Here is an 11,269-nt window from a genome sequence, read left to right as displayed (position 1 = left end):
ACCGGTTCATATATATATATATATATTAATTAAATTTTAATATTATGCATAATATTTTTTTAATATTTTTTTTAATATATATAATTATATATGAAATAATATTATATTATAATGTATAATATAAAATTTAAATCTTAAATATCAACATTTGTTTAATCATATGTTTTAAATATAAAGTGTGTATATATTAATTACATTTTATGACTTAATAAATTCTTAACATATTTATTTTGATAAATACATTAGTAATACTAATATTAAAATTGGAAAACTGGACCGAACCGGACTAAAAGTACCATTTTAGGAGGGTAACCTATGCGATTTCAGTTCTTGAAAAAACAAAACCAGTATATACCGGTTCGGTCCCAAAATTTGTCCAAAATCAAATCAAACCGAATAGGTTACACCCCTATTAAATTATACCTTTCACTTTTTCTCCTTGACTTATTAGAAAAATTAAAAACACAAACAAAAATGGTAGAGGGAATATAGGGTTTTAGTCTTCGTTTTTTTAGATTTTCATGCTTAATTTTATTTTGAATATATATTTTTAATTTTTTTTAATAAGCCACATGGCACCAAGATTTTACAACAGTGTACTCGGCCCACACATTCATGATACCCCACTCCCCTTCTGATCCAAAAATCATTAACCAGTTCAACCCTATTTTCTTTAATTTTTAATAACCGATAAAGATAGTTGATATATTGATATATGTAGGATCATCATCAGTTTTCGAAACACAGATTTTCAAGGACTCTTAACAATGGAATCTGATTTTCTGAAGCCAAAGTGGCATCACAATTATGTTCTTGTTAAATCAATATCATCATCAATTTTAACTCTTGCAAACTATAAACCAAGGCACCCATAAGCTAGAGTGCATGAGAGAGAGAGAATAAGACACATACTTATAGGGGTGTAAATCGGTCCCATCTGGTAATTTTTGGTCCATCATTTTTTTCGGATTGGATCGGACCGAACATCCATAGGGACCGGACCAGTAGCTATTGGCCCGATCCAGTCCGTTTGGTCCGACCTAATCATTTTAATTTTTTTCTTTTTTTAAATAAATTAATAAAAAAATTATTTAAATTACTAAATTAAAGTTAAGTGAATTATTAATATGTATTATGTAACTAACTCATTAAAAAAATATTTAACTATAATTATATTTATGATGTTGATAGTTGTTACTTACTAACTTAGACATTACTCTTTAGTACGGTTATACAATAAACCAAAAAAGGGGCAAGGACTGACTCAGATGGGCCACCGGAGCTCGGAACCGGTGTGCAACCGGTCGGAGGATGATAGAATTTGGACAAAACTGATGTCCAACGGTTCGGTCTCGGCTTGAGCCTGGACCGGACCGCTAAACTGACCAATACTTTAAAGGTTTTTGTTTTTTTAAAAAAATTATACATATATGAAACGATGCCGTTTCACTTAAGTGAGTGAAATGACATTGTTTTGGGACTTAATGTTTGAAAAAAATATAAGGGAAATTGAGCCAAACGGTGACGTTTCACTCTAGGGTTTAAACACACGCACACATCCTTCTTCTTTCTCGTTTCTTTTTTCTCCTTTTTGATTTCACTTCACAGTTCACACTCACAATGCCGCCCCCTCCTCTCTCTCTCAAATCGCACCTCGCGGCACACGGTGTCATCTCTCTCAAATTGCAGCCACCTCCATCGCCACCAATGACGCCGACGAACCAACTGGAGTTACGCCGAGACCAATGTCAACGGTTTTCTCTCCCTTTACCAGCTGGTTTTGGTTGAGATTTACACCATTTCAAGGTGTTGGTGCAGTTTTGGTTTTGGACCAAAACCACACTGATACCTTTGTTTCCACCCATACTCTTTAGTATACATAATTATTAATAATGTCATACATTTTATATATTGTCAATGAATATCAATAATTTTGTTTTACATAAATTATTCATACTTGCTTGCAACTTAAGCATTTAAAAAAAATTACCTAATTATTTTAATTAAGTGTAAATAGTAGATATTTATGAATGTATGATGTATTAACTATTTTCATATAATGACATAAATTTTCACATGATTTATGATTTATTATTAATTGATAGCATATATTATTCTATATTTTATATGGCCAATGATAATAAATTTGATTAAAATTACATCATTAATTTATATAATTACTATATAAAAAAATATATTAAATTATTAAAAATATTTTTAAAAATATATATAGGGGTTCAGCCTGGTCCAAAATTTGTAGACCCTGAGATTGGACCGAATTTCATCGGTCCACATATTTTGGGATTGAGACGGACTGGTCCAAAATTCGGTTTAGTCTGGTCCGGACTAAGAATTTAGGTCTAATCAGTTTTGTCGGTCTAGACTAAATTATTTACAGCCCTACATACGTAATTCCTTCTACCACAATGGATTTGGCACTTTATGATTCCAAATGTTCACATGCATTTTGTTGCAGCTTGACAATTCATTTCGTTTTAGCAATCTGATGTGACTTCCATTGAATTCCAATATTTTTTATACCTCTGTAAATCTTTCTAATTACTTGCATCCAAAAGCATGAACAATCCTTATATTTGGTGATATAGTGTATATGTTTGGAAATAGGTAGAAATCAGAAATCAATGCAAGCAGGTAATAGGCAGAAACCACCTTAGCTAGGTGATATAGGTATCTATTTGGAACGATAGTTGTGTCATCAGTTTTAGTTAGTGAGGGGAAAAGACCAAAAGCATACTGATGCAGTAGTGGAATATATCGGCAACACCAATTGATTTCCCAGCATTCTTTTCTTTCCTTCCCCTATCGAAAGGCCACAAGCCCTGTTTCTCTATCATTTTTTTTTTTAAGAAAAGTTAGGGCCACATGTACAATAGTGACCCCTCCCCAATTTTATTCATAAAACACCTTACTTATGGCGAAGGAATACCATATAAACTTATTTCTTCTCAAAAGAAACTAACAATGCTATAAAAAATTAACAAAATCTATCCAAGCCTCTGACTATATATATATATCTACTACTTGTATCTTGCACCTTTGTAAAATATCAATCTGCCCGCAAGTGAGTCTTTTCTTCCTCTTCATTTTAAAAGATATATTTCTGAACCAAAAAGTAATCTGCTCCCAACAAGCTTGAAGCGACGTGTCTTTGTCCTCCATTCTCCATCTACATCGACGCATCCATAGTGACCACACAATTAAAACAGACGTGATCCCCCATATGTGTTCTAATTGGGATGAGCATTTTCCCTTAGAGACCCAACTCCATAATCTATCCCTCCAATTTTGCTGCTGATCATACTGAACCTCCAACATCTCCAAAGCCTTCCTCCACAGTTTTTGCGCAAAGTCCCCTTCTCCCAACAAATGATCTATTGTTTCAACCTCAGGCTGCTTACAGCAGACACACGCAGAGCAGAGAAATATTCCCATACGCTGGACATTTGAATCCACACTCAATGCCCTTTGTAACCCTTTCCAGCATATAAAAGACATTCTAAGTGGAATAACAGGATCCCAAACAAACTTTGCCCACTTAACTTCCTCATTCTTTGACCAACACACCTCCCATGTAGATTTCACAGTTACCTTAGCTTGCTTCAACGGCTTCCAATAAACCCTATCATCAATCTCCAGTCCACCCAGCTTCACATTCAGGTTAATATACCGAGCCTTATCCCTTCCTATCAATTCCACAATAACATCTTCCTTCCACTCTATACCATTAATCACCTCCCGCAACATCAAATTAGATTGATCAACATTACTTATCTGCAATCCTAGAATGCCAAGACTAGACCAGTTTTCCCGCCAAAAATGAATTTACATTTTATTAATCTGCCAACTTGATTGCTCAATAATGACTGAAAAACAAGCAGATATTGACTTCCATATTGGAGATGCATACCTCAAAACCCTTCCTTGAAAAGGATGATGCTTTTTAAAATATTTTTCTCTCACAACTTTCGCCCATAACGAACTTCCATAAAGAGCACTCCAAGCTAGCTTCACTCGAACTGCCTTTTGAAACTACCCTAAGTCACGGATGCCTAAATCTCCCTCACAAACTGGTTTAGCAACCCTTTGCCAAGACACCCAACGCTTTTTGGATGCTCTTCCTTTCCTCCCCATAAGAACCTAGCAAAAATGGAATTAAGCTTCCTAATAACCATCTTTGGAACATCCATCATTGACATAAGATGAACAGGTAAGCTGGATAACACATGCTGAAGCGTAATAATACGTCCCCCAGTCGATAATAACATACCTTTCCTTCCATCTAGCTTTACCTGTACTTTCTTCAACAAATCCTCAAAACAACATACTCCAATCACTGAAGGAGCTATCGGAATACCCATATATGTACAAGGAAATTTTCCAAGTCCATAACCAGTTATTCTTTGTAGGCTTTTTTTCCTTGATTGATTAATATTCTCTGAAAAATACATTGCTAACCTATACGTATTTACCTTTTGTCTCGACCACTTGGAATAAAGTTCAATTATTTCCACGAGCCCTTTCACCGATTTTTTCTTTGCTTTTAGAAAGAAAACGACATCATCAACATAGATTAAATGTGACACCTGCGTACTCACTCTAGGAATTACAAGAGGTTTAATCCTCCGTAGATCTACTGCCTGTTTAACCATCCTCGTGAAAACTTCCTCAGCTATAATAAAGAAATATGGTAAGAGCGGATCCCCCTGCCGAACTCCTCTAGAAGACTGGAAATACCCTCGATATGTTCCATTAAGCATCACGGAAAAACTGCAATTCTGAACACAATTTTTAAGAAGACCAATAAACTTATCAGAAAAACCATAAGCATATAAAGCCTCCCATAGAAAGCTCCATTCCAACCTATCGTATGCCTTCATCATATCCAGTTTTAACATAATATTCCCACCTCTAGTCTTTCTGTTAAAGCTATGCAATAATTCCTATGCCAACAAAGCATTCTAAAAAAATTCTACGGCCTTTAACAAATGCACCTTGTTCTTCTGAAATAATACTAGGTAATAAAGGCCGAATTCTTCCAACTAAAATTTTTTAGAAACACTTATAAATAACTGAACACAAACTTATTGGACGGAATTTAGTGAAACTGTCTGGGCATTTTGTTTTAGGGATAAGCATTGAAAAAGTAGAAGTATAATACGGACCCAATGGCACTCCTGAAAAAAATTCCATGGTTGCTTCAAGCACATCTAATCCCACAATGTCCCAACAAGAAATGAAAAAACTGGCCCCAAAACCGTTAGGCCCCGGGCTACTATCCTCCGGAATTGATTTCATTGCTTCTAAAGTTTCCTCCATAGAAGGTAACTTAACAAGATTGACGTTCTCCTCCTCAGATACAGTCATTCAACCAACCTCCGTATGTCTTCTTTCGCACTGGAATGCACCTCAGACTGCAATAGCTTGGAAAAATAATCCACTGCACCATCATGCACATCAATTGGAGTTTGAAGCACCTGGCCATCCTACATCTCCATATGTCCTACCCATGCCTTCCATCTATAATCTCTGAAAACACCATGAAAAAATTTAGTATTCGCTTTACCCTCTTTTATCCATTTCGCTTTAGCCTTATGAGCCATGAAAATTTCTTCTCTATGAAGCCACTTATGCCAACCCCTTCCGAGCTTCCTGTAAAAGAATCTCATCCTTTGCTTTTCCCATCTCAAGAATCTTCCCTTCCAATTGAATAATCCGGTCTTCCCATCGTGAAATATTAGCAAAAATATTCCCAAAGGGTGTGCGATTCCACACCTTCAACGATTGCTTCAAACGATTCAACTTAGTAGCCAAATTCTGAAGACCATTAAAATTTGTTGGCATCTCCCAGCTCTTGGTCACTACCTCTCGGAACTGAACATGTGTAGTCCATATACGTTGGAAAAAGAAAGGCCTTGGACCATAAAACTGACGAGGAATCGAAGTCTTGAGATGCAGCGGACAATGGTCCGAAGTGCTTCTTGCCAACATAAACACTTTCGCAGACGGAAAAACCTGTAAAAACTCCTGATTTACCAGAAGCCGATCTAACTTTGCCCATATACGGCCACACCCTTCTTGCCCATTACACCACGAATATTTAGAACCTTCTTCTTGCGGTTCCATGAGCCCAGAATTTAATATACAGTGATTGAAATCATCTTTAACACCCTGTGATTTAAGAGTCCAATTTTTTCATGATCATCATGGATGACATTAAAATCCCCTCCAACCACTCAAGGAATATCTTGTCTTTGAAGCGACTCCGATTCTCGCCAGAGATGAATCCTCCCAGCTTGAAAACAACTCGCATATATAAACGGTAATAACATCTCCTTCTCACCTTTCTTATATATACCGAAAATCTGTTGCTTTGTACTAGAAACCAATTGCATAGATACATTCTTCTGCCAGAACACCCATATTTTTCCTTCCTGCTGTTGATTGGTCATAAAACTTGCAAGCTTCAACTTCCTTGCCCATTTCTATATACGACACTCCTCAATAAACGGTTCCAAAACAACCAACACATCAGGATGTGTCTCATAGATATGCTTCTGTAATTGAAGAAACGAACTACCCACCCCCCAAACATTCCACACCAATATTTTTTCTAACATATTAATCTTGTTTGGATGTCCGAGTAATCATACTCGGAAGAACATTGACACCTCTTTTATTCTTCTTCAACTTCACAACTGGCACCTCTACTACCTAGTCCAACTCCATTCCTATTCCCTCTCTACTTTTTTCACGTTCAAAGCCAATTATTTCCTGATTCGCACCTTGTACCTCCACTTCTACATTAAAAAGAACATCTGATTCCTCCCCAATTATCACATCCTGTGCCTTAATATTCTCAACATCCATCTGCCTTGTCATTCCCTCCTTAACTCGACATGACTCTAATACGTCTTCAACTTGGACCTCCCCTTCACTTTGAACACTTCCATGTTGAACTTGCATGTTTTGTATAGAACACATACCCATCTCTGTTAAGCATCCATGCTCCCCTGTTTTCTCATTAAAATCCCTGACATTCTTCAATCTAGAACCACCATCTACCACCAAATCAGCTATTCTTTCTAATTCATTGTTGACTATTTCTTTCATTATTGACTATTTCTCAGAAATCTTCTATGAGTAAACCATTATGCTTAAATAATCATCTCACTGATGCTCCATAATCCTGATCCTTAGCTGGACTATTCAAAATCATCTGAAAAATATGGAGATAAGGGGTGAGTTATCAACAACTTAGTAAACAGAGAACATATACTAGTGTGTAAACATGAGTATTTACAGAGTTCAGAATGCAGAACAAAAATATTTTCTTTCAGAATGTAGAATCAGAATAATGTTTTCAAAATGCAGCGTCAGAACATGTTATCAAAAATATCAGAGCGAGAGTTCGAAAAATATTCATAATCAAAATCCATTTGGCATAACATAAACTGAAACATCACATCTTATCTTATCATATCAGAACAAATACCATGTTTAACCCCCGTGGTAGGGTTGTGCAAACCCCGGTAGCTAACCGAGCAGAAATAGAATGTGAATCTTCCCCTTATTCATTCTCGGAACCCCGAGTGTGCACATAGGAAAGACCACGCAGAAAACCACTTTGTTTCCAAAGTGGGTGTACCAGAAACAGAAAAGTTGGTACCAACCTGAACTGAGGCCACAGTTTTACACCTGTGGTGAGGTCAGAACGGAACCGAAACAGAAACAGAATGTTATGCCAGAGGTTTTCAGAAATCACATCAGATCATATCAGAGTACATAAAATATTCAGAACTGAACAAAATCATAACACAACATAATTTATGCACAAAATTTCATATTCGCTCTCTTTTTCAAAATTCAAAAACAAAATGTCAAAAATAATCTCATATCTACACCAGTAATGACAGAAAATAATTTCTTCTTAAACAAAATCTCATAAGTAATGCAGAACAAATAACTGAGGCAGTCCAAATTTCTTTTCAACATCAAATATGTATATTTTTCAAAAATAACCTCAGCTCATTTTATTTTAAATGCAAAATCTAGCATAGGAACCCCGCTTACCTGAACTTCTTAACTTTTTCGAAATTCCTCAAAAACGTCGAACAATAATTAATCTTCACCTATAAAATAATCACGTAATTCTCATAAATTTCCAATTAATCACGTATTTCGATATTTAATCCTAAGCTTATAAAATAACCTATTTAATTCCTCAAAACCTAAAATTACAAATCATCACTTTCTAAAATCGCCAATGCTAACTTAATACTATGACTAAAACATTTAAAAGTCAGACCTATTTATTATTGAAAACCAACTATAAAGTTTAATACTGGATAATATAATTATTCCAAAATATTTTTAAAAAACCCATAACAATTTTAAATAGACTAAAACATATCTAAAATGTAAAAATAACATTACACCAATATTGTTTACTATTAAAATAAATCTTTGCTTAAATAACATATTAAAATACTTAAGTGATTTTTTGTAATCATAATTATATAAGAGTGTACCAATACATAATAAGAAATTTCAAGCACATTAATATAACACTTAGTAAAAGGGCACTAATGTAATTTCCTTCATTTCTTTGAAAACCAATAAAACCTACGGAAAACAAAATAATGTGCATGGCAGGGGCTTACTCATGGAGGGAAATCAAGCGGTAGCGTGCGATGGTTGGACTGGGTAGGCAGTGGCGACGCGGCTGGAGAGCAGGCATGCAGCGGACATCCTGTCAAGCTGGGTTAAGCACGGGAGAGGGAGAAAATGGAGAGTGAGAGACAGAGAGACTGAGAGGGAGATTACGCACCATGTGGCGTGCATGGAGGCTTCGGACGGTGGCGCTGGACATCATTGGGCGGTGGAGGACTGATTTCCAGGGGGTGATAGCGGCCCGAGGTAGAGGTGGCGACGGCTGCATGCAGCAACCCTCCTAGTGGTTGGGCAGCCCGTAGAGGAGCCTTACCATGTGGAGAAAAATGGCTCTGTTTTGATGATCAAAAACAGGGGATGACTTCTCGTGGCTACCAGTGGTTGGCATCGTGTGCATGGTGCAGATACGGTGGCTTATGGTTGCACGAGGGGCTGGGCAATGACTGGTGGCTTCCGCCGTGCAGGGGAAAGACTCGCATTGGGTGGTTTCCGTTCGGTTGAGTGCACACGACGTTGGCTTTTCTGATACAGTAATGCCAAGTTGAGTCTCGGGCTGGCTTGCTTGCGACAGTGGAGTGGTGGTTGAAGACGGTAGCAGCGGCTGGAACTCAGTGGAGGGTTTGATGGAGGTCTAGACGCAGTGCAGGCCTGCTGCGAACATACGTGCGTGGTGGAGGCATTGGGTTGATTTTTGATCGGTGGGAAGAAACTGAGAGTGTTGCAGCTTTGGGTTTTGCAGAAAGTATATATATATATATATATATATATATATATATAAAGGTGATTGAATGTAGAAAGAAACCCTAGAGCCATAGGAGACATGTGTGCGGACGAGAAAAGAAAAAAAAATCGTGTGTGTGCATGGAGTGGATAAAGAAAACATTAGAGACGTGTGTGATCATGCATGCCGTGGGTGAGAGGGGAACTTAAGTGGAAAAAAAAAATAGACGGAAAGAAATGAAAAAAATAAATAATAAATAAATAAATAAAAAGAATAAACTAGAACAAAATAAATAAAAAAAAAAACAAATTGAGCTTCATTGGGTCCAGGTGTTACAGAATCAGCTGTGTTTATCGAACAACTTCTTCCTGTATCCCCTTCCGCATTCAATTCCTTATCACTCACCTCCATTCCTCCTCCTTCAATACAAAAAAAATTTTCCCCATCCTGCTGTATTTCCTGTTGATCATTCACTGTTAAAGATGATACTATCACCCCATCTTGTCGCATGTACAGAATTGGTAGTTCAATTCCATTCTCCGCCTTTTTTTGAGATTGCACTAGATTCGTCTTGTTCACTGACTTCCACAGCTATTTACTCCTCTCAAATCTCTTCAAATCCGCTTTAGACTGAGAAACTCTTTTCTTCTGCTTTCCTGCATTCAACTTTTCCCTTCTACATGTAGTTTTCGAATGGCCTTGAATACGGCATGTTGAACAATATGCTGGTAAAGTTTCAAATACCACTTCCTGAAAATGACTTCTCGTTTTATTAGGAGGACCAATCCAGAAATAACTCCTGTGATCTTTCGATACGTCCATCTCCCCACACATTCTTGCACCCTCTGGCCTTGAAACACAAGCTGTTGCATTATCTGTTCTTAGATATCTCCCATAAGACCCTGCAAAAATCTTTAACGTTGACTCATGGAAAAAATGTGGCTGTAGCCCTGGTAAGAAAATCCACACCGGAGCCAATACCGATTCCTCATATTCATTGAAGGTAGGAGTCCAGTGAAAAATTTTATATGGAACAGAAGCAATATCCATGATTTCCCTGGACATGGCCGTAACAAAATCTGCTTCATTAGTCAGCCGCACCAACACGTTACAAGCCCTCCTCATAGCACCAACAACCGGCATAGAGATTAATCCCCAACGGTTTTTAATATACCCCCGAATGACGTCCAGAGACAGACGATGCCGCTGGAATGATAAAACTACAGAAAACCGAAACGGAGTCGCCGTTCGATTGATCTCCTCTTTATTGAAAACGAAACACAACTCCCCCTCAATCAACTTTGCCTCTCGCATAGGAACGATTACCTCTGGCATAGGTAATGGACGATCCGAAACAATGTCTGCAAGCGTCCTCACCGTGACAGGCAAGGACCTAGCAATCGCCATTCAGAAATAGCCCTTAACACACTGGAAACTACAATATCCAGCGGAACATGAGTGTGCTTTTGCCCTTGTAGTGATTTCTATCATGAATACTCATCAATAACAATTAAGTAAAATCTAAAGCCATCATAAGAGGGGATGGGAGGTGGATCCCACACATCTATGTGAAGAGTGCGAAGAAAAGATTTAGCATGGATTGTATGAGAGGAAAAAAATAATTTCTTTGATTTTCCAAGAGTGCAACTTTCACAAAAGCCAATACTTTTATTTAAAGTAGGTAAACAAGGAAGCATAGACTTAAGAGTTATGGAGTTCGGATGTCCCAAACATGCATGCCAAAGATTGCTGCAAACCTTGGTAGCTAGAAATGCAACAGGGGAAAAGGATGTGGAGTATGCATGTAAAGGGTAGAGACCATCTTCAACCAAGCCCTTAAACAGCACTCGACTCGCA

General features: G+C 37.3%; 1 protein-coding gene across 1 annotated transcript; it reads right to left on the bottom strand.

The window, feature by feature from the left end:
• Positions 1 to 10,003: 10,003 nt before the first annotated feature.
• Positions 10,004 to 10,819, bottom strand: LOC109012140. The gene has a single exon (XM_018993684.2). The coding sequence runs from the start codon at positions 10,817 to 10,819 to the stop codon at positions 10,004 to 10,006; it is 816 nt and encodes a 271-aa protein (XP_018849229.2).
• Positions 10,820 to 11,269: the final 450 nt, after the last annotated feature.

The sequence above is a fragment of the Juglans regia genome, chromosome 6 (assembly GCF_001411555.2).
Source record: "Juglans regia cultivar Chandler chromosome 6, Walnut 2.0, whole genome shotgun sequence".
NCBI classification, from domain to species: Eukaryota; Viridiplantae; Streptophyta; class Magnoliopsida; order Fagales; family Juglandaceae; genus Juglans; species Juglans regia.
The sequence above is the reverse complement of the archived record's forward strand: the minus strand, read 5'-3'. Positions and strand labels throughout refer to the sequence as shown.